Source organism: Garra rufa, chromosome 16, assembly GCF_049309525.1.
Source record: "Garra rufa chromosome 16, GarRuf1.0, whole genome shotgun sequence".
Lineage (NCBI taxonomy): Eukaryota > Metazoa > Chordata > Actinopteri > Cypriniformes > Cyprinidae > Garra > Garra rufa.
Window position 1 is genome coordinate 18,257,087 of NC_133376.1, and position 24,649 is coordinate 18,281,735.

The window sequence follows — 24,649 nt, forward strand, 5'->3', positions numbered from 1 at the left end:
AAATCTTTAGATCTTTCTGTTAATCAAGTAGTCCTGAAAAAATGTACTATTGATGTAATAATGATGATGATAATAATAATAATAGAAAATGTTTTCTTGAACAGAAAATCAGCATATTAGAACGATTTCTGACATGTGACACTGAACACTGGAGTAATGATGCTGAAAATTTTGTTTTGCACACAGGAACAAATGCATTCAATATATTCAAATAGAAAACAGACTTCTAACATTAAAACTCTTACTGTTCAAGAATTTCAATATCAATATTTCTGTGTGTGTGTGTGTGTGTGTGTGTGTGTGTGTGTGTGTGTGTGTGTGTGTATATATATATATATATATATATATATATATATATATATATACACACACACATATATAGTCTTTATCTTCTCCTGACATCGGAGCCACTGAGAATGCTGTGGACTAGTTTTGTCTTTAATGGTAACGCGCCAACAAATACACAAAAAACAGAACAGTGGGGCAGGGTGAGCAGTAGCTCATTATCATTTAAAGAGCCATACACCAAAACCGGTCGCTGTAAACAGAGCTGTTTTTGGCAAGGTAAAAAGGGTGTTGTTTTAAACGACCATTGATGAGTTTAACAAAACAAATGTATTTTGCAGACATTTCATGAAGATCCTAAATCATACCAGCTTATGGAAAATGGGCATACCAGCTTAAAAAAATCTGATTGATATTGAATGCATTTGTTATGCAAACCCTTACAACACAGAAAAGCTTAGAAAAATGTGTTTTACGATATCCTGACCTTGCGTTTCTTATCCATCTTCAGTACAACGGCAAGTCCTCAGCGGTCAGGAGATTTTACTGGACAAACTGCAGGAGATACGGAAGGTATGTGAGGCGGGTCATAATGATTTTGCTTGGCATTTGGAAAACACTCAAGGTGATGAGCCCTGATAAGCACAGCACACTTATCTAACAGTGAGTGTGCTTGTTATGGAATAGATGAGAGCTTCTTGGTCAGCTCAAACTCTGATTCTGAGCTTGTGACTTTCAGACATCACTGCGACAGATGAATCAGACACGGTTTTACATTGACGAAAGCAGGAATCGAGTGGCACAAGTCAATCTGCTCCTGGGAGGCTTTCCAACACAGCTTGAAAAAGAGGAATACACTCAACTGCTATCCGAACACCTCGCAGTCAAAAGTGAGTCTGTGTGTTTATGATGTGTGGGCTCAAGATTTAAACCGCTCAGATCCATTGGATTTTAGCCATTCGTCTTGTCAGTCTCTTAGGATTTTATTAATCTTTCCATGAAATTGTCCTTAAACAATGATGATCTATAAGTCTGAGATAAGGCGTCTTGTGTACTCATCGTAAATATGCCTGTTGCCGCTCTACTGGGAGGGATTAGAACGGATGATAAAGTGACTGCTGGGCATTTATTGCGATGGGAGAGTTAAAGGGATACTTCACCCAAAAATGAAAATTCCTCATGTCGTTCCAAACCTGTAAGAAACTTCGTTCATCTTCAGATCACAAATTAAGATACAGTTGAGAATCTGCAAAATGTTTATTATTTTAACAATATATCATACAAAATGCATGTTATTTTTATTTAGTACTTACCTGAATAAGATATTTCACATAAAAGATGTTCACATATAGTCCACAAGAGAAAATAAAAGTTGCATTTTTAAAAATTACCCTGTTCAAAACTTTGCATACGCTTGATTCTTAATACTGTTCTTACCTGAATAATCCACAGATGTGTTTTTTTTTTTTTTTTTTCGTTTAGTGATAGTTGTTCATGAGTCCCCAATAAATCCTTTAGGTTCTACAAATTCTTTGTTTTTTTTTAGGATTTTTGTGTATTTGAACCCTTTCCAACAATACATTTTTCAACACTGAGGTCAAACACTCAGTGATGCTCCAGAAGGAAAAAGTATGTATTAAGAGCCGGGGGTGTAAACCTTTAAACAGAAGATGTGTACATTTTTTCTATAATAATATCTTCTTTTTTATTATTTAGTACTGCCCTTTAGAAGCTATAGAAGATACTTACATGTTTCCTAGAAGACCAAATAAGTTAAATTTACCCTGATCTTTTAAAATTCACAAAGTTTTCGCAAGTTTTGCATTGTGTTTCCTTCTGGAGCATCAGTAAGCGTTTTAACCTTCTGTAATAGTTGCATACAAGTCCTTCAGTTGTCCTTTGTTTGATTTTGAGATCCACACTGGCATTGTTGGAAAGGGTTCAAATAAACAAAAATGCTGAAAAAACGAAGAATTTGTGGGATCTGAAGGATTTTTCTGAAAAACAGCGGGTAGTTTAACTGTTCAGGACAAACAAGAGACTCGTGAACAACAAAAAAACCAGTTGTGGATCATTCAGGTAACAACACAGTATTAAGAATCAAGTCTATGTAAACTTTTGAACTGGGTTATTTTCTCATTTTTCAATTAAACTGGTATTTTCTCTTGTGGACTATATAAAAACATCTTTTATATGAAATATTTTAATCAGGTCAGTACTAAATAAAAAATCTCTTCCGTGTGTCTCCGTGTTTTTCACAAGAGTATTACGATGCAAATTTTCATTTTACTGTCTGTGTTTCCCACACTCTACCCCACCCAGGTCATTTGGTCAGCATCACCCACGTGTACTCTGGACAAGGTAAGAGAAACCGCATTCATAAATCATAGGGTTCTGTGGGAGAACGGCCTGTTTCCTTGTCATAGGAAATGCATCCCTCCTTTAGCGGTGGCTCATAATGTCCATCTTTGTTCTGAGCACAACTGAACTGCATGACTTTATTTGATAACACTGAAGGTCGCTGGTGCGTACTGCAGAACAAACTGCCTGCTGTGTGCATGGGCCACAGTCTGGCCTACTCTCAGTGCTCTCTAAATGAGAGCCCTTGTTCTGCACACAAACGCTCTGAACTGCCGGTTGTTCTCAATCATCCACCACATGCCCACTGGCTCACTTGCCTTGATGCTTCGATTGTTTTTTTTATATTGTTGTTGCAGCAGGGTGTTGGTTTGTGCGGAGGTCTTAAAATATGTAGCGGTTAACACATACGCTTTGACACCTAGAGCTATTATTTGGCTTCTCTGTATGATTTCCTGTCGTTTCCTATTGTACTTTACAAGTAAAAAAAAGGTGTGTAAAATTGCAAAATAGAAATTTCTGGATGATCAGTACATAAAAGTGCTTTGTTTTTGTGAATTTTGAGTTATATATTATAATTAAATACACTGCTGTTCAGAAGTTTGCAATCAGTAAGATTTTTAATGTTTTTAAAAAAAGTTTCTTATGCTCATCAAGGCTGCATTTATTTGATCAAAAATCCAGAAAAACTGTAAGTTATTTCAGTTTAAAATAACTCTTCTATGTGAATATGTTTTAAAATGTAATTTATTCCTGTGGTGCAAAGCTGAATTTTCAGCATCATTACTCCAGTCTTTAGTGTCACATGATCCTTCAAAAATCATTCTAATATGCCAATTTATTATCAGTGTTGAAAACAGTTGTGTTTTCAGGATTCTTTAATAAATAAAAGTTAGAAAGAACAGCATTTATTTATATAGAAATCTTTCAAAAGTTTGAGGTCAGTAAATTATTATTATTTCTTTTTTTTTCTTTTTTTTTTTTTTTAAGAAATGAATACTTTTATTTACCAAGGATAAATTTAAGGTGTTAAATTGATAAAAAAAAAGGTGATATCAAAGACTTATGTTGTTAGAAAACATTTCTGTTTTGAATAAATGCTATTTTTATTCTTCAAAGAAACTTGAAAAAAGAATCACAGATTCAAAATAAAAAAAAATTCAGCTTTGCATCACAAGAATATATTACATTTTGAAGTATATTAAAATAGAAAACTATTGTTTTAAACTGTCATATAATTGTATTTTTGATCAAGTAAATACAGCCTTGTTCAGCATAAGAGAATTCTTTAAAAACATTAAAAATCTTACTGATCCCAAACTTTTGAACAGCAGTGAATTAGTAGTCTATTTTAAATTGTTTTCAAAAGTTGAAAAGGACTTCTCTTATGATCACTAATGCTGCATTTGTTTGATCAAAAATACAGTAAACTGTAATATAATGAAAATTTTTTACAATTTAATTTAACTTTTGTCTATTTTAATGTATTTTTAAATTAATTCCTCTGATGTGGACTGGAAACCATGACATGTGATATTATATTTTTAAAGGAAGCTCTAACGAACTGCATTTGAAATAAGTGTTTTTGTAACATTTTGTAATTTTATTGTTACTTTAAGCAAATTTAATGTATCTTTGCTGAATAAAAGTATTAAATTCTTCTTGCATTTAAAAAAAAATCATACTGAGCCCCAACTTACCGTAGTGAGATATATAGAGGCTTGCATTTGGGACTTTTGTCTCTTCGTCTTGTTCCATCATTTCATGATAGGAGGTAAAAATAATAATGTGCTCAGAGCTAAAAATAATTGTGTCCCAGGTGTGAGCAGGTGTTAGCATAATTGAGCTGCTGTGCTGTTTTCAGGTGCTGTGGTTCTGCAGATCAGCTGTTTCTCAGAGGCAGAGAGGATTTACATGCTGGCCAAAGACACCAGCGTCAGTGGCAAACAGCTCTGCTCACTTGTCATACCTGAGATCATGGTACATAATCTTTTTGCAAAGCCATACTGTACATCTGACAACTCTCATTACTCATTTTAATGTCATTCCTAACCTGTACAACCTACTTTCTTCTGCAAAAAGATATTTTTTATAGAGCTATCCTTTATAAGTGTTCATATATGTGACCCTGGACTGCAAAAACATCATTAGGATATTAAGTAAAGATTATGTTCCATGAAAATATTTTGTAAATTTCCTACGGTAAATATATCAAAACTTAATTTTTGATTTGTAATATGCATTGTTAAGAATTTCATTTAAAAAAAATTTAGAGGCGATTTTTGCAATATTTTTTTTTTGCACCCTCAGGTTGCAGATTTTCAAATAGTTGTATCTTAGCCAAATATTGTTATATTTGCATAACAAATTATACACCCATGGAAAGCTTATTTATTCAGTATTCAGATTATGTATACATTCCAAATGTCCAAAAATTGACCCTTAATGCTGATGATACACTGGGCAACTTTTTTTTGAGCAATGTTGCTTGGGCACTTTCTCATTGAGAATGGGTAACATTTCTATCTGGAAAATTTACATCTGTGGTGGGCTCTGTATCACACCTGGCTGCCCATTTACGGCAACATTTGCCAAAGTTGCCCGGCAACATTGCTCAAAAAGTTGCCCAGTGTATCATCAGCATTATGACTGGTTTTGTGGCCCAGGTTCACATATTGGATATAAAAGCAGTGGGACCAGAAGCTGATTCAAAATAATCACCTGTATTGACTTAAATGTGATCAGTAGGTCACATGGCCCAATTTTTAGATGCTTCTGCCCTCTAGTGGACAATAGACAGTCACTTCACAAATGTAACCTACATTATTTTCATTCTTCACAGCAAAGCAAGCTGGCCAAAGGAAGTTGCCCCTTGCTAGTCTTTGTCAACCCTAAAAGTGGTGGACTAAAGGGCAGAGAGATCTTATACAGCTTCCGGAAACTTCTAAACCCTCACCAAGTTTTTGAGCTTACCAGCGGAGGACCACTTCCTGGGTTAGACCAAATTTCCTTTTGAATAATGGCAGATGCAGACATGATGGCTAAATACAGTAATTTCGCTTCTCACATACAAATTTGTGTATTGTACAGGCTGCACACATTTAGAGACATCCCTCACTTTCGTATTCTGGTGTGTGGAGGAGACGGCACAGTGGGATGGGTGCTGGGGGTTCTGGAGTCCATCCGGCACAAAATCGCCTGTCCTGAGCCAGCGATCAGCATCATACCATTGGGCACAGGTAAGTGATGGAGGGAATGTCACTAATTTAATTCTAGTTTTCTGTCTATGTTAGCATCCATTGTTATTTGTTCTCAGTTCTGCTGCATGTGTTTGTTAGGAAACGATCTGGCTCGGGTGTTGCGATGGGGGGCGGGCTACAGCGGTGAAGACCCCTTCAGCATCCTGCTGTCTGTGGATGAGGCAGAGGAAGTGCAAATGGACCGCTGGACAATTCTTCTGGATGCACAGGAAATGACAGAGGATGGCAAAGAGAATGGCTTCCTAGAGCCACCCAAGGTACATCATCAGTCCCCAAATTACAATAATTATTACAGTTGAAGTCAAAGGTTTACATACATCTTGCAGAATCTGCAAAATGTACATTATTTAATGCATGTTATTTTTTAATTTGTACTGACCTGAATAAGATATTTCACATAGAAGATGTTTACATAAAGAAATACAAGAATACAAGAGAAAATAATTGTTGTATTTATAAAAATGACCCTGTTAAAAAAATTACATACACGTAATACTGTGTTGTTACCTGAGTGATGCCTGCTGTGTTGTTTTCTGTTGTTTTGTTTTTTTGTTTAGTGATAGTTGTTCATGAGTTCACTTCTAAAAAATCCTTCAGGTCCAAATTCGTTTTTCAGCATTTTTGTGCGATGACCGTATGATTTTGAGATCCATCTTTTCACACTAAGGACAACTGAAGGACTCATGTGCAACTAGTATAGAATAATTAAATGCTCACTGATGCTCCAGAAGGAAAAAAAAAAAAAAAAAAAAAAGATGTGTTTAGATCCGGGGGTTGAAAACTTTTGGAATTTGAAGATCAGGGTAAATGTAACTTATTTTGTCTTCTGGGAAACATGTATCTTCTGTTGTACCTTCTGAATGACAAAACTGAATGAAAAAGATATTATATTTAGGCAAAATGAGAAAAATGTACACATTTTCATTCTGTTCAAAAGTTTTCATCCACGTCTCTTAAAGCATTGTTTCCTTCTGAAGCATCAGTGAACATTTGAACCTTCTGTAATAGTTGCATATGAGTCCCTCAGTTGTCCTCAGTGTGAAAAGATAGATCTCAAAATCATACAGTTAATATTGGAAAGGGTTCAAATACACAAAAAAACTGAAAAACCAAAGAATTTGTGGGACCTGAAGGATTTTTTTGAAGAACAGCAGACAGTTTAACTGTTCAGGACAAACAAGGGACTCATAAACAACTATCACTAAACAAAAACAAACAAACAAAAAAACACAGCTGTGGATCATTCAGGTAACAACATAGTATTAAGAATCAAGCGTATGTAAACTTGAACAAGGTAATTTTTATGAATGTAACTCTTTTTTTTTCTCTAGTGGACTATATGTAAATATCTTTAATGTAAAATGTCTTATTCAGGTCAGTACTAAATAAAACATAACATGCATTTTGTATGATCCGTCTTATTTTGGTAAAATAAAATTACATTTTGCAGATTCTGCAAGGTATATGTAAACTTTTGACTTCAATTGTAGTATTATTAAAATAATAATAACTAGATATGTACATTTTGAAGAAAATGTGAGTGATGATTGACATGGCAAAACTCAGCACTAGGCAGTCACTTATCCTAACCCTGATCGTGTTTTAATAATTAGATAAGATTTACATTTCTGTATGATGTTCTGATACAGAGATGTAGGTCTTGCTAAATGGTTGATAGGGTACTCTATAAAAATATAATAAATAATTATACATTAAATGTTCTTTTTTTATTTCTTATTTCTTAATGCTTTTAGCTCTGCTTAGGAATTTGCCACTGCACACATTTTGCAAGGTATTAACGTGAAGAATCGATCATAACAGGGTTGTATCTGTCTGTGTTATAGATTGTGCACATGAATAATTATTTTGGGCTTGGAATTGATGCTGAGCTGAGTCTGGATTTTCATCATGCACGTGAGGAGGACCCAGACAAGTTTAATAGCAGGTGAGTACTATTTCACCTCAAAAGGGTGGCTTTTTGGCTCACAATTTAGGTGAGTGTGGTATTTTGATTTTGGCATTGTTTTGGCAGGTTCCACAATAAAGGTGTGTATGTAAAAGTGGGCCTCCAGAAGTTGAGTCACACACGAAACCTTCATAAAGACATCAGACTGCAAGTGGACAGACAGGAGGTGGAGCTGCCCAGTATAGAGGGACTGATATTCCTCAACATTCCCAGGTAAACACACATCAGTCTCACACAAAGACACTTCCACTGTGACACTTCCACACACCTGAGTTTGTTGTTGAAGATTAAAGCTGCTGTATGTGTGTCTAGCTGGGGTTCTGGTGCTGACCTGTGGGGCTCAGACAGCGACTCGCGGTTTGGGCGGCCAAGGATAGATGATGGGATGCTGGAAGTTGTGGGAGTTACCGGTGTGGTGCACATGGTGGGTTCTGATGCTTTCTTTCTGTCTTTTATGTATTGATTTATTTTGCACACTTCACCTTTAAAGGGATATTTTACCCAAAAATGAAAATTCTGCCATTAATTACTCAACCGCTTCCCATGTTTTTAAAAGAATTGTCTTATGCTTACTAAGTCTGTGTTTATTTGATCAAAAACACAGTAAAAATAGTAATATTGTTAAAAAGTATTACAGTTTATAATAACTGCTTTTTCTTTTTTCTTTTTTTTTAATTTATTTTCTTTTTTAAAATCTAATTTATTCCAGTGATGGCAAATCTGAATTTTCAACAGCCTTTACTCCAGTCTTCAGTGTCAAATAATCTTTAAAAAATAATTTTAATATGTTAATTTGGTGCTTAAGAAACATTTCTTATTATTATCAATGTTGTTAAAACAGTTGTGCTGCTTAATATTCTTGTGGAATCAGTGACACTTTTCAGTTCGAAACAACAGCATTTTTAAAAAATATATTTTTTACTAGTGGGTGCAAGACACTATAGTTTATTTATGTAAGTGAGGATAGTAAAATAAAGTAAACTGTAACATATTATACCCAAAAATGCTTCATACAGCGATTAATTCATTTTTGTTAATTGTTAATTTTTTTAGGGTCAGGTTCAGAGTGGGCTGCGTTCTGGCATTCGTATCGCTCAGGGCAGCTACATTCGTATCACTGTGAACAAACCCATTCCAGTGCAGGTGGATGGAGAACCCTGGATACAATCACCTGGACAGATCATCATCTCAGCTGCTGGACCAAAGGTGCTTTGATATACTTTGACTCCCCCATTTGCCTGTTTGGTTCAGTTTTTAGCTTAAAGGGGTAGTTCACCCAAAATTTAAATTAGCCCATGATTTACTCACCCTCAACGCATCCTAGGTCTATATGACTGTTCTTTCAGAGTTATATTAAAAAATGTCACAGCTCTTCCAAGCTTTATAATGGCAGTGAGTGGGTGTTTCTGTTTAACAGTACAAAAGAAGTCCAATAAAGCGAATCCATCCATAATAAAAAGTTATATCAAACTTTTTGGGTTGGGTTATATCGAAATCCTCCAACAACTTTCTTTACAAATTCTCCTTTTGTACTTCTAATTTGTGACTGGTGTTTTGTTTTGCTCTCTCCGCTTTCACATTCGTCACTTCACGGCAGCGGGTGCGCAACGCATACGTCCTACGTCATCCACCCAAAACGCCTCCCAAGTACAACAGTTAGCGCAACCTAGAGAAAAGTAATTTTTACGTTTTAAATATGGATATTTTTCTTACAAAAATGCATCGATTCGCTACAGAAGGCCTTTATTCAAACCCCAACCTCCACTGCCATTAAAAAGCTTGAAAGAGCTAGGACAATTTTAAATATAACTCCAACTGGATTCATCTGAAAGAAGAAAGTCATAATCACCTAGGATGCCTTGAGGGTGAGTAAATAATGGGCTAATTTTAATTTATGGGTGAACCAACTCTTTCAGATGTAGATGTTCTAGAATTGTCCTTCCATTCCAGAATTTTGCCTTCTCAAGTTCTGTTAGTCTTTAGTTCTAAAAGAAAGTTCTGTGTCTCTAAAAAGGCTTTGTTCTCTGTTCTAGGTGAGCATGCTGAGAAAGTCCAAAGCCAAGCAGAAGAAACAGTCGGGCAGTTTGAAGGAAAGTCGTTCCGACAGTCCGGCTCCCAGCGATGGTGGGCAGTGACAAACCGCACAAACACTTCATTGACAGCCCTTTACTGTCGCCTTGACAACTTTTCTTTTAGTCTGTCCTCTGTTCTTTGTTCTTCAATGACTTTTGCTGAACTAGAAAGTGTTACGCAGACATCTCTATCATCTCATAGTCTGTAGTGTTCAAATGCCCTGTCTGACGATAGCACTGCAGTCTGTTTCTCAGGACTTTAGCTGCCCTCGGCCTGTTTCCGGCCTGTTTTGCCTTAGAATCATGCTGGTGTACAATTTTTGTTGGTTTTATTTTGATTGCCAAACCGCGTCTTCTTTTCAAAGGGAACATTGTCTTAAAGTAGTCCATCACTGAAATGCTACGGCACATTAATAAGCAACCAGTATTTAATCACATTGTGCTCATCACAAATGCCAAAAAATGCTGTCGCCAAGTTAAGATTATCATTTGCATTTAACATACAATGGTGGCCTTTTTGGTTTATGGTACATACTGTGACTCACCTGGTCACCATTTTTATCTTAAGAATGATTTTTGTTAATGTCTCGAGGTTTATTTGCAATAGCAGCCCCCTAGTAGCTTTCTACAAGAATCTGAACCAAAATAATGCAGTATAAATGTACAAACGACTCTAGTTGTTCTCCATTAAGAGCACATTTGATTGTATAAGTGGATCGGGGAGAGATAATCGTCTTTGTATATTAATTTTGTAGCTCTCTCAGCTGTGAGACCGGAGGCGCAATCATGCGCCTCGCCAAAACGTGAGAAACAATCTGGCGTCGTGACAGCCGTTTTGTAAGGCGGATAAATATCAATAGCTTTTTGAACAAGTGTGGTACCGAAAAATACTGTGAAATGCTTAAGAGTTGTGGATTTTGATGAATGTTTGTAAATTCCCTGCGATGTTTGTGGACATACGCACCACTTTTGGTGTTGATAGTGATGTAATGCCGTACGATACTTGATAAAACATTCCATGCAAGATTACGTAGCATATGCGGTATTTAACATGGTGCCAGTTAGTGTAACTGGTCATATGAACCTTTAATTCAACGTAGCTTTATCATGTTCTAGTGAAAGCATTGATTTGTAAGTAAATAAATATGTTACTGTTATCTGACATAGTTGACAGTCGTGTAAAGCTACTCGTCCTGTTGTAAAGCTAAAACTAGAGACGAGCGCAGTGCTGTAATATATTGGCTAGTGTATATGTGGTTTGTGTACAGTGACTGGTCAGCCCTGGATTCATGAGGCTGGCCTTAGATTTTGTATGTGTGATCAGTTAGACACTCCGCACCCCATCAGGCTTGTATTATTGGCAGGCTGTTGCCCTGTAAACGTGCTGGATGCAGGGAGCAGCCTCGGCCACCTACGGGACGACTGTCTGACCTCATCTACCTCGTCTCACTGAAACACATCACTCTTTAGAATCAAGTTTTGCCAAGATCTTCCAAAGTCTTGCGCCTGCTTTCATCCTGCACTTCGTGGATTGTGTCTGGGAATATTCAGAATAGACCTTAGTCGAGTTAGATGCCATATTATCCAAATTTTCTTCCCATGGCCATTTGTAATTTGTATGGGTCTGGCTTCCGGTCTCATCCGCATACAATCAGCTTGTTTTGCTGCTTGATATTGCAGATTGGTGTGTTTTACCATATTATCTTAATGTGTTATCTTAATTATGAGCACACTGGTTTGTAGTGCAAACAGTTGTACTGTTTACTGCACGTTGTTGTTATTCTCATTATTTGCAGCTAATGAACCAGAAGTCTCACCCATAGACTTACTTGCACACTGAAGAATAATGTGGATAAAGATCCTAGATTATATATTTTAAACAATTCACAACTAGAGCTGAACGATTAGTTATTGAAAGATTGCGATCTCGATTTAAACACCCACAGGATCTTATTTCTAAATGACAATGATTTGTCTGTCATTAAATCTTTGATAAAGTCATACCAGAACATTCCTATGTGTTCATACTTTTTTGACACAGAAAAAACAGTTATCATGTTTTGGTATGAAACAGATAAATAAAGTCTTTTCAACCATTTGTAGTTAGGATGTTACTTTGCCGTTTTAGTACCATGTTAAAAAAAATTGAAATCTAAGATTACAAGATTAAAGTCCTGATGTTTTGATAGTAAAATTGAAATTTTGTGAAAATAAACAAAGTATTTTGAGAAAAAAGCTGAAATATTGCGATATTAAGAATAAAGTCATAATATTGTGAGAATAAAGTTAAAATATTTTGAGAATAGTCAAAATTACGAGAATAAAGTCAAAATATTGCGAGAATAACGTTAAAATGTTTTGAGTAAAGTCGAAATGTTTCGAGAATAAAGTCAAAATTACTAGAATTAAGTCAAAATATTGCAAGAATAATGTTGAAATGTTTCGAGAATAAAGTCAAAATATTTTGACAATACAGTAAAAATATTTCAACAATAAAGTAAAAATTATGAGAATAAAGTTGAAATATTTAGAAAAAAAATCAAAATGTTTTGATAATAAAGTCGAAATGTTTCCAGAATAAAGTCAGAATATTTGGAGAACAAAGTTAAAATGTTTTGAGAATAAAGTCGGAATGTTTTGAGAGTAAAGTCAAAATGTTTCGAGAGTAAAGTTGAAATGTTTCGAGAGTAAAGTTGAAATGTTTCGAGAGTAAAGTCAAAATGTTTCGAGAGTAAAGTCGAAATGTTTCGAGAGTAAAGTCGAAATGTTTCGAGAGTAAAGTCGAAATATTCTCGAAACATTTCGACTTTATTCTCGAAACAAAGCCGAAATGTTTCGAAAATAAAGTCGAAATATATTTCAAGAATAAAGTCAAGATATTGTAAAAAATAAAGTCAAAATATTGCCAGAATAACATCAAAATGTTTCAAAAGTAAAGTCAAAATGTTTCAAGCATAAAGTGGAAATATTTTGAGAATAAGTTCAAAGTGATTTGAGAATAAAGTCAAATTTTTTTTAATGTTTTTATTCTCAAAATATTTGGACTTTTCTAAAAAAAAATTAGACTATATTCTCGAAAAATTTAGACTATATTCTCAAAATATTACTTTAATCTTGTAATTTTAGATTTTTTTATTTTTTAACGTGGCACCAAAACTGAATTTTTAAAAAAATAATTAATTCAAACAAATCAAACATTTCTGAACAGACAGCAACAATTAATATTTTGTCATAACCTAGTTAATTACGTAAATTACAAGTCATTTTGCTTAGTTCAGCATTGTGGGTGAATTGTGAACTCTATCTTATTTGAAAAAGAAAAATCACGATTCTCAGTTTATCACAACTTTTAAACCTTTCTACAAAGTTTTTGTCTACTGAAAGTTTTCATCAGACATTTTATGGGAGACATTTCATCAGCTGAACAATCGGTATCTTGTTAAATACCAGTTCAATCCATTGAACAAGTACAAGCCTTATTTTAATCCCAATCCCAGAAGTGATAGTACTAACCTGACTAAGGTCTATAAAGATTACACAGCACTGCATCTTAAAAAAAATCTAAACTCAGTTGATTTGACTCAATATTACCTAATTTGCTACAGATGCTGAGTTCACAAATAAAAAAAACCTTAGATTATGAAGAGATTTTCACAAAATAGGACAGCTTTGACATATGAAAGCTTGCTTTGAGTCAAATGTCAAGTTTAAATGACAAAAAAGTCTATAAAAGTCTATAGTCTAAATGGAACTGGAAAAAGCAGAAATCAGGATTCAGAATCATTCATGTGAAAACCATCTGACAACTGAACTAATAGTTTAATCTTAGCTTTTCTGGTGTTTAAAGGAAAATACAAGGCATCTCTACCTTACAAATGTTTGTTGAAAGGCAAAAAGCACACATTTTGTGACATTTTTGGAATCAGCAGCCCAAAATGAGAAAGAAACAAGTATTGGATATCATTCAGCATATATGATGCAGACCAGTTTTATATATATTATGACTGATGGTTTAGGTCTTGGTGGCTTTTCATATCCAAGATGAAGATGCAGTCTTCTCTCTTGTGTCATTGGTTTGCCAGCGATGTGTACCGTGGTGATTTCTGCATTAGTTGTGCCTGTTGCCATGACAACCGCTCGGGCTAACGTGCTGTTCTGTGGTGTGGTTTGGCTCGAGCTCTGCGTTTAGTGCCTCATATAACTAAGTGCTTCTAGAACTTCCGCGGTATTGCCATACGTGTGTTTAACTCCATGCCATTCTGTTTGTTCTGCTGGTTCAGTGACTATAAAGTAGAACCGTGCTGTTCTGGGTCTATTTAGAGCTGATGTGCCTCCTAATAGAGTGAATCACATAAAAAACGTGTCACATTTCACCCTAAAAATCAAAGGAAAAATTCCAGGTAATTATTTTAAATTACAATTGTAGGACCACTAAGATTTTTTGGCATTTTGACATTATTTTAATAACAATTTTTTTGTGTGTGTTAATTCCATAAATCCCACTGGTGTTTGTCATTATTATTTTTATTTGATGTTCAAAAATTTTAATTTGCATTAAAGGGAGCACAAAAATTACTGCAATTCTGTACTTCTAAGACAATATCAAGAAAATAATGACAAAGCCAAGTAATTTCACATTTGATTTTATGATGAAATATTACCTTTTTTTGTGAGATTCACTCGATAACTTTGTTCGGTCGAAACTGTTTAAGGTTATTTTACCTCCTTGCGTGATTGAAGTTTTCTGATTACTTGTAAAGTGGGTTAGAATTAATGTTCTGAGATCTATATAGATGTATATTTTTGGAGAGAATATGTTTTTAATTTGATCTGTAAAGATATTGCACTGACTGTACTGTTTTAAAAATGCTTTTAAGTGTACATTGTGTTTAATGAATATTAAATAACTAAATGTATAGATATATCATCAGCTGTATAACAGATGGATGTGTCCAATGAAAAAAAAGACATAAATTTGGACTTTTTAGTACAGTTTTAGTCTGTCTTTTTATTTTGCGTGATTTTCGAAGTTCCTATTGTACAAAGTAACAAACTTGATCAGTCATATAGCACCAAATGTGATCCATAAATCAGTCCGTGTGCCTTTTTTTCTACAAAACATGATTAGTAGGTCAGTCAAGTATTTACAACAATATAAAATGGCTTGAATTATACATTGAAAATAATCAGCATATCATCTAATTATTTTACATCTAATGATTTTCAAGTTTCCATGGTATAAATGATTTAAAAAGAGTATGAAGTAGTATCTTCTCAAATAAATAGTTTAAATGAGAATATGGTCTGGAATAGGCACAGAATTTAAAGATTAGTTCAGTTCCAGAATAAAAATGTCCTGATAATTTACTCACCCTATGTCATCCAAATGGTTCTTATTTTTCTTTCTTTAATTGAAAAGAAATGAAGGTTTTTGAGTAAAACATTCCAGGGTTTTTGTCCATATAATGGACTTCAATGGGGATCAACATGTTGAAGATTTAAATTGCAGTTTCAATGCAGCTTCAAAGGGCTCTACACGATCCCAGCCAATGAATAAGGGTCTTATCTAGTGAAACGATCTGTCATTTTCAAATTTTTTTTTTTTTTACATTTATATACTTTTTAACCACAAATGCCTCACACATTATGTAAACATGTTGGAAAGGTCACATGTAGTTAGTTCTTCGTCTGTGTACTTTGGTTAAAAAGTATATAAACTTCAGACCCTTATTCCTCGTCTGGAAAATCCAGGTATGTTTTTCTCAAAAACATTAATTTCTTTTCGAATAAAGAAAGAAAGACATGAACATCTTGGATGATATGGGGGTGAGTAAATTATCAGGGCATTTTTATTCTGGAAGTGAACTAATCCTTTAAGGGCGGTATGAAGCGAGGGTTCAGCCCAGGTTGATGTTCCCACCAAACAATGTGATGAGAAGAATCATGGCAAATCCTGTCAGGATTCCTGCATTCTGGATCACAAAAAAAAAGATTTCGGCCCTAGTGTTGTGCGCTTGCTCGCTGGCAATCATGTTCATTTCAGGCAGCTAGGTAAAAGAGAGAGAAAGATGGTTATCATTTATGCTCTGTTTAATCATTCAAAGTGGAGTCAAAGTCATTTTCTCCTTATTTTAAGTTAACCCTAAATGGATAAGTAATACTTTTGTACACTTTTTAAAGGGATAGTTCACCCAAAACTGAAAATTCTGTCATTAATTACTCACCCTCATGTTGTTCCAAACCTGTAAGACCTTCGTTCATCTTTGGAACCCAAAGTAAGATATTTTTCATTTTCATTCCCTCCATAGACAGCAATGCAACTGACATGTTCATAGCCCAGAAAGGTAGGAAGGACATGAATGAAGGTCTTACAGGTTCGGAACGACATGAGGGTGAGTAATTAATGACAGAATTGTCATTTTTAGGTGAACTGTCCCTTTAAATGAACGGCCTAAAGCCAAATTTTCTTTTACGTGGGGGTCGCATTATGGGGGCAGCCATTTTGAGACATGACCAACTACTGCTCACTTTATCTCATTGTTGCCCGCTATTAGTCACAGAATGTATTGAGGCAAACTGCTTTCTACAATGCATCTGTAATAAAGCTACTTTTTTAATGCTGCCTCCATGTCTCTAGGTGTCACTGTTAGACCAGAATAATTTGTCAGGATTATTACCGATAAGCAATAAATTCTGACAAAAATAGTAACCATGTTTCTTATTGAGCTCAAATCATCAGAAATAAAACCCTTAATGTTATAAGAATGCTAGTATTGAATTACTGTTTCGGTCACAAGCTTAAGGATCGATTTTTAAAAATGTCACCAAAGCTGCATTAATTTGATCAAAAATACAGTAAAAACTGAAATATTGTGATATTGTAAGTAAGTGTTTACTATTTTAATATATTTAAGAGAATAATTTATTTCTGTGATGGCAAAGCAGCCATTACTCCAGTCTTCAGTGTCACCTGATCCTTCAGAATTCATTCTAATATACCTTTTTGCTACTCAAGAAACTTTTCTTTTTGACTTTTATTCTCAGGATTTTTGTCTTTTTTTCCAATACAAATGTCTAAAAATTCTTAAATCAAGATACAGTTACTTGAGAAGCAAAATGACAAAATATTAAGTCTTGTTTTCTAAACAAAAATGAATATTTATGCTTCATACAAGAAAATATATCTGCCAGTGGGGTAAAAAAGTAAACAATTCAGTGAAAACAAGTTATTTTTTTCTTGTTGTAAGCATAAATTCACTTTATTTTAATACTTTTTCTTTCAGAAATACTTAATATCTTGCATCATTTTGTTTCTCAAAGAAAAATGTAAACTAATTTAGGGTTTTTTCGTTTGTTTGTTCGTTTATTTTTGTGTTGGAAAACAACCGAGAAATTTTTTTTTTGCAGTGTTGATATAGAAATCTTTTCTAACATTATGTCTTTATTTTCACTTTAGAGGATTAGTTTGCTTCCAGAATAAAAAAATTCCTGATCATTTACTCCCAAGTCATCCAAGATGTACATGTCGCAAAGAAATTAAAGTTTTTGAGGGAAACATTCCAGAATTTTTCTCCATATAATAGACTTCGGTGGTGATCAACAGGTTGAAGATCCAAACTGCAGTTTCAATGCAGCTTCAAATGGCTCTACAAAGCTAAAGCTCTCCTAGCCAAAGAAAACAGGTCTAGCCAAACGATTAGTCATTTTCTAAAAAAACAAACAAATAATTATATACATTTAACCACAAATTCTCAACCCAGAGGTAGTGCAAAATGAGCATTAGTCGGTTAAAATATATCCATTTTTGGTTGTTTTTTTAGAAAATGACAGATTATTTGGCTAAATAAGACCTTTATTCATCGGCTGGGATCGTGTAGAGCCCTTTGAAGCTGTACTGAAACTACAATTTGGACCTTCAACCCATTGAGCCCCATTAAAGTCCACTATATGGAGAAAAATCCTGTAATGTTTTCCTCAAAAACCTTCATTTCTTTTCGACTGAAGAATGAAAGACATGAACATGGGGTGAGTAAATCATCAGGGCATTTTTATTATGGAAGTGAACTAATCCTTTAATCTGCCCTTGCTGATTAAAAATTTTTTGATGAATGTGATAAAACATTATGTGCTGTACTTTCTAACCCACACTGCTCTTACCATATCAGCCAAGGAGATGTAAAGGAACATGCCACCAGCGAAGGCGAAGATGATGCTGGGGGCAAAAGCACTACCCAACAAGATGCCCAGGACCAGGCCCACATAGCAGGACATGGCAGACAGCAGATTGAAGAAGACGGCCTGGGGAATGCTCAACCCTGCGTTCAGCAGGATAATGAAGTCACCTACAGAGGGAGACAGAACGCAAATATCCTTCACATTTTTTTTTTAAGTGTCAACATTCAAAGGGCAGTAGTCATAGAGGTGGTTCGGCACAAAGGTAAAAGCATTTCCGGTTGAGTAAAAGAGCCAGTATGTCTCTTACCCAGCTCATGAGGGAATTCCTCACAGACGATAGCAATAGACGTGCTAAAGCCGCTAAGAACAGATACAGTGAACGAAGCACCGATGGCCAGTCCATCAATGAAGTTGTGTAGAGCATCGCTGAGGGAAATCATCCATGCCACTGTCTTCACACTGGCCAGCCGTCTTCCTCTGAGCCATCTGCAAGACCCCTGCAACGAAGTCCACCTCTAAATTAAAGCCTCATTTCCGACTAACAACATTACTGTACCCTCTTGAGCGTCAACCCTAGGTTCATATTTCAAATGCTATTTACTTTTAGCCCTGAGGTCTAACGTTTTGTATTGTTTCAGGGTCGAAATGCATGGTGCTTGTGATGTAGGTCAAAGCTCAGAAGACAATCTTGTTTCTGCTGGCAGCTGTGACAGATGAAAGCAAACACAGCTGTGTGTGTCTCTACCGCTGGACTGTAAGTTGACTTGTAGACACTGAACTTCTTAATTCTGCTTTTTAAAACTAAACACACTAGTCATGTTGTGTTAAATGCTAACAACAGCTAAACAGCTGATTGGAGGGGCTTGCAACTTACTGTATTTGATCTTACTGAAGGACAGCTGTTATCATATGACCTGAGAGTCTGGTTTAACCATTGACCGCAGTCTGCTGTTGCACTTAGAGTAATAGCCTGGTTGTCATGACAAATAATTAGTATTTATCTTTATTTGATAATGGCAGACACCTTAAACTAATTTTAAATCGCATACTGCTGCGGCAATCAAACAGTCTGTATAGATGTCATAAAAATTAGCGGTGTTTACTAAACCACTCAAATAATTGCTTATATGGGGAAGTCTATAATTATTATAGGGCCCTATGGAATCCATTTAATTGTTTTTCTGTTTAGATTTTTCTAGACTCTGTTTTAATGGTTAAATTAAATTTTATTAATCAAAAAGCCTGTCTAATTAATCAAAATCCTGAAACTTACAAAATTGCTTTAACAGCAGTTTCTTAAAATTAATATTTTGACATTTTTTTAGGCCCTATGAAATCCGTTTTATTTTTTTTCCAAATTCCATTTTTCCGCTAAAAATGTTCTATGTTTTAATGGTTAAATAAAATTGTATATTAATCAAAAAGCATGTCTAATTACTTAAAATCATGAAAATTAAACAATTTAACAGCTATTTATAAATAATAATGATGATGATAATAATAATAATAATAATAATAATTTAAGGCCCTATGATATCCTTTTTTTTTTCAAAATCTGTTTTTCCGTAAATTTTTCTAGACCGTTTTAATGGTTAACTTATTTTTTTATTAATCAAAAAGCATGTCTAATTAATTAAAATCATAAAACTTCAACAATTTAACAGCTATTTATTATAATAAAAAGTTTAACAAAAGTAAAATTTTTAAGGCCCTATGAAATCCATTTAATTTTTTACCAAATTCCATTTAAATTTTTGAATTAGATTTTTTAGACTGTTTTAATGGTTAAATAAAATTGTATTAATCAAAAAGTATGTCTAAATTAATTACTTGAAATCATGAAAATTAAACAATTTAACATCTATTTATAAAATAATAATAATATTTTTTTAAGGCCCTATGGTATCCATTTTATTTTTTTCCAAATTCAGTTTTTTAGTACATTTTTTTTAATGGTTAAATTAAATTTTTTATTAATCAAAAAGCATGTCTAATTACTTAAAATCATAAAACTTAAACTATTTAACAGCTGTTTATTATGATAAAAAGTTTAACAAAATGAAATCCATTAAACTTTTTACCAAATTCCGTTTAAATTTTTGAATTGAATTTTTCTAGACTGTTTTAATGGTCTTTAAAATTGTATTAATCAAAAAGCATGTCTAATTAATTGAAATCAACTTAATTAACTTAACAGACATTTATTAAAATTTCAACAAAAGTGACATTTTTAAAGCCCTATAAAATATTAAATTTTTTCTCCCCAAATTTCATTCTGTTTTCCATTAATTTTCTGAATTTCATTTTATTAGTTTCATTAAATTTAACAGTTTTAACAATCCAAAGCGAAATTACTACGTTTTTTGTTTCTTTCATAAATACGGTTTTGTTTTTACATTTTTCTGGTAAATAAATTCTAGTAAATCATTTTTCTGGTGCAAAACAGTTTTGAAATGTAGACATAAGGTTGGGCTCTTTTTTTTTAAGAAGTTTAAATTTACTGTAAAGAAAATGCACAGTACTATTTATATTTATTTTATCTAAAATAAATATTTTACTGAATATTTTTGAATCTAAAATTGTTCCAAATTTGAAGTTATAAAAAATTGAGGTTCCTGTGAGATTTTATACAGGGTGTTATAACACAAAAAGCCACTCAAATTTTCTGCAGAAAATGTAAAAATGTAGTTTTACTATAGTAAACGTACCATTTCAAGTATTAGCTTCATTTCATGGGGAAATAAATCAGTAACTTTCTTTTTTCCAAACTGCTATTTTTATACTGTTTATGTAACTTCTGGCTATATTTAGGCCATTGGCATATCTCTTGGCATAATGTGTGGTTTTTGTGAGATCTTGCCAGTTGTACAGTACCTGCTCCACTGAAACGTCAGAGGTTATGCTGGCTTTGTCGCTACTGGTAAAGTCCACCGAACTGATGACGCCATTCTGTTGGACGCTCTCTGAGGGCTGGAAGTGACTGTGACCGTGGCCGTGCTGAAGTTGGAAAGTTAATCATAAGATTACTGTATGGTCTAAAATAACATACATGCTAATATACAACATATCTGACATTAACCATCAAGGAAGCTCTGCTGTTTATTTGCAGTTAATTGCAATTATATATGTATATGAGGTACAAGATAATATACACTCAACAGTTCATTATCACAAAATAAACTTTTATCATCTTGAAGAAGCTGTTTTAACGATAATAAGCAGCTGACTGTACACCATCCTGATTATTATGCAACTACTGTTTAGCGAATATCAGATGTGTTAGATTAATTTGAGTATGAATATTAATTTACATATGAAAAAGATTGCAAAGTGAAATATTTCATGAGAATATTTGAAAGCAGAATGCTGTGACTGACCAATCAGAATTGAGTATTATAGAGAGCTGTGTAATTATGTATTTTATTATTGTTGATGAGTTTAAAATGATATGAAGACTGAAAAAGTAATCAAGATATCACATGAATTTTGCTCTAATTAATTAATTGAAAACATGAAACTTTTAACAGCAATTTTAAAACTTAAAAAACTTTTAACAACAATTTAACAGCTATTTATTAACATTTGAACAAAAATACAATTTTTAAGGCCCCTATGAAATATTCTGTTTTTTAAATAAAACAATTTCTAGACTCTGTTTTAATGGTTAAATTACATTTTAATAATAAAAAAGAACTTTTAATGAATTAAAATCATGAAATTAAAATATTTTAACAGCAATTTATTAAAATTCCAAATTCCATTTGAATTTTTCAAGACTGTTTTAATGGTTAAATTAAATTTGATTAATCAAAAAGCATTTCTAATTAATTAAAATCACGAAGCTTAAATAATTTAACAGCAATTTATTAAAAGTTTAACAAAAATGAAAAATTTTTTAAGGCCCTATGAAATCCATTTTTCCCCCCCAAATTCTGTTTAAATTTTTCTAGACTGTTTTAATGGTTAAATGAAATGTTATTGATCGAAAAGCATGTCTAATTAATTGAAATTAACTTAACAGATATTTATCAAAATTTTAACACAAATGACATTTTTTTTCTATGAAATATTTTATTTTTCTACTAAATTCTGTTTTCCATTAATTTTCTGAATTTCCTTTTATTAGTTTCATTATAATTAAATCAATAAGTAAATAATTGTTTACAATAAGTAACAAATAATTTAAATAAGTTTTTTTTTTCATAAATACTGTGTTTTGTTTTTACATTTTTCTGGTAAATAAATACTGGTAAATAATTTTTCTGGTAGATAACGAAATTAGATGAAATTAAGATAAACTTTTTCTAGACTCTGTTTAATTAAAATGTTATTAATCACAAAGCATGTCTAATTACTTGAAATCAACTTAACTAACTTAACAGATATTTATCAAAATAGTAACAAAAATGTTATTTTGAAAGCCCTATGAATTTTTTATTTTTTTCCCCAAATTAAATTTTTACCAAATTCTGTTTTCCATTCATGTATACCGTTCACACCCACCTCATGTTCTGGTTTGAGGATTATCCTGAGGATTTTTTCAGTGACGTACAGCGCGTAGAATCCACCAAAGATCCCAACAGCTTTGAAAACATAACCGTCTGCACTTGGGTCAAACCCAAAGGCCTGTTCAAAGAGGTATTAATCACATAATTGTGTCTTTGAGCAAGTTAAACCAGATTTTCCCCAGAGGTCCCCATGTACACATGTACTTTACTAGTTAAACTGCAAACCTAAATAAATATTACAACATTCAATCATTGCAAAACAAACTTTACGTCATGCAACGATCATGTCATCACATTTTCACTCTTCAAATATCTATATCTATATCCACTATCTAATCAATATAAACATGAATAATTAGCATCAGCATCATGGTGCTGATAAGAAGGCAGTTAAAGATGTAATATGGTAACTTGTTAGTTGGAGGTTGATTTCTGTGTTTCTATGAAGCAAGAATGAACCATGGGTTACTGGGTTCATAATCATATGCCACTAATGTGACCTTCAACAGTCTCTTAGAAGACTGTCCTTAAACTGACCTAAATGACTTGGAGAACGCTTCCAGGGGAAGCTTGCAAACTTGTAAATAATAAAGTGAAAAATGGAAAAGCATTTCACCTCAGGTATAAGTTGGAGAGCAGCATTGGAGAAGAGCGTGCCAACAGCTAGACCAATGAAGTAGGTAAGCACTTTGGGGAAGTATGGCTTTTTAGTTACAGGAATGAGAGTCAGGCCCAGCAGGGAGGCCAGATTAATGATGGTAACAGCCAAGAAGCCAAATCCCCATACTGTGTGCAGAAAGAAAAAGGACAATTATGTTTTGCATAAAAAAGATGCAAGACAGCTAAACATAATTGTCTGTAATTGCCATTATTCTCAACTGATTTTCATTGTACTACAGTACCTTTTTAGTCAATTATACTGTTATACAGCTTTGTTTAAAAAAAACAGCAGTGTAAAAATAGTGCATGTACACTACCAGTCAAAAGTTTTTGAACAGTAAGAATTTTAATGTTTTTAAGAGGTCTCTTCTGCTCACCAAGCCTGCATTAATTTGATCCAAAGGGCAGCAAAAACAGTACAATTCTGAAATATTTGTACTATTTCGAATAACTGTTTTCTATTTTAATATATTTTAAAATGTCATTTATTCCTGTGATTTCTAAGCTGGATTTTTAGCATCATTACTCTAGTTTTCAGTGTCACATGATCCTTCAGAAATCATTCTAATATTCTAATTTGCTGCTCATAAAGCATTTATTATTAGTAATATGTTAAAAACAGAGTAGATTTTTTTCAGGTTTCTTTTGATGAATAGAAAGTCCAGAAGAACAGCATTTATCTGAAATTTTGGTACATTATAAATATATTTATTATCACTTTTGATCAATTTAAAGCATCTTTGCTGAATGAAAATTTACATTTCTATATGTTTTTCCTTAAAAAATTATACTGACTCAAATTTTGAACAGTATAGTGTATAATGTTACAAAAGCTTTTTATTTCAGATAAGTGCTGATCTTTAGATCTTTCTGTTCATCAAAGCATTCTGAAAAAAGTACTCAACTGTTTTAAATATTGATGATAATATAAAATAATAATAATAAATATTTCTTGAACAGCAAATCAGCATATTAGAATGATTTTTAAAGGATCATGTGACACTGAAGACTGGAGTAATGATGCTGAAAAGTGTGCTTTGATCACAGGAATAAATTACATTGAGATACTATTATATTTAAAAAAAAATAGTTTAAGCTTTAGTTTTTAGTCCATATAGTTTTTAATAGCTTTTTATTTAGTATTTTAGTTATTTTGGTATATTGTTTAGACTAAATAAATATAATTAAATATGATACATTTTGCCTTGGCAACTAGCTAAAAAATAAGTTTGTTTCTATATTTCAGTTTCTATATTTTCTGTAGCATAATTATTCTTAATATGGAATTTCATTACTGTAATAAAGTATTTTTACTTAAAAAAATACTGTTTTTATTTAAATATGTTTAAATAAGTTTTTAATATA

At 33.1% G+C, this 24,649-nt stretch overlaps 2 protein-coding genes across 2 annotated transcripts in view; one reads left to right on the forward strand and one right to left on the reverse strand.

Moving 5' to 3' along the window:
• Positions 1-10,004, forward strand: part of LOC141288091 (diacylglycerol kinase theta-like) — a 61,241-nt gene extending 51,237 nt beyond the window's left edge. Inside the window, exons 12-23 of the mRNA XM_073820204.1 lie at positions 797-858; positions 1,025-1,175; positions 2,608-2,646; positions 4,508-4,623; positions 5,486-5,637; positions 5,734-5,882; positions 5,982-6,160; positions 7,748-7,848; positions 7,936-8,082; positions 8,182-8,293; positions 8,923-9,075; positions 9,903-10,004. Coding sequence (XP_073676305.1) covers positions 797-858; positions 1,025-1,175; positions 2,608-2,646; positions 4,508-4,623; positions 5,486-5,637; positions 5,734-5,882; positions 5,982-6,160; positions 7,748-7,848; positions 7,936-8,082; positions 8,182-8,293; positions 8,923-9,075; positions 9,903-10,004 — 1,463 coding nt within the window. The remainder of the gene's footprint in view (positions 1-796; positions 859-1,024; positions 1,176-2,607; positions 2,647-4,507; positions 4,624-5,485; positions 5,638-5,733; positions 5,883-5,981; positions 6,161-7,747; positions 7,849-7,935; positions 8,083-8,181; positions 8,294-8,922; positions 9,076-9,902) is intronic.
• Positions 10,005-13,507: 3,503 nt separating this feature from the next.
• LOC141288092 (metal cation symporter ZIP8-like) overlaps positions 13,508-24,649 on the reverse strand; it is a 12,088-nt gene continuing 946 nt past the window's right edge. The window contains exons 2-7 of the mRNA XM_073820205.1: positions 23,241-23,410; positions 22,620-22,742; positions 20,991-21,113; positions 18,424-18,613; positions 18,099-18,283; positions 13,508-15,988 (exon numbers count right to left, since the gene is read on the reverse strand). Of these exons, the coding sequence (XP_073676306.1) occupies positions 15,839-15,988; positions 18,099-18,283; positions 18,424-18,613; positions 20,991-21,113; positions 22,620-22,742; positions 23,241-23,410 (941 nt within the window). The 3' untranslated portion in view covers positions 13,508-15,838. The remainder of the gene's footprint in view (positions 15,989-18,098; positions 18,284-18,423; positions 18,614-20,990; positions 21,114-22,619; positions 22,743-23,240; positions 23,411-24,649) is intronic.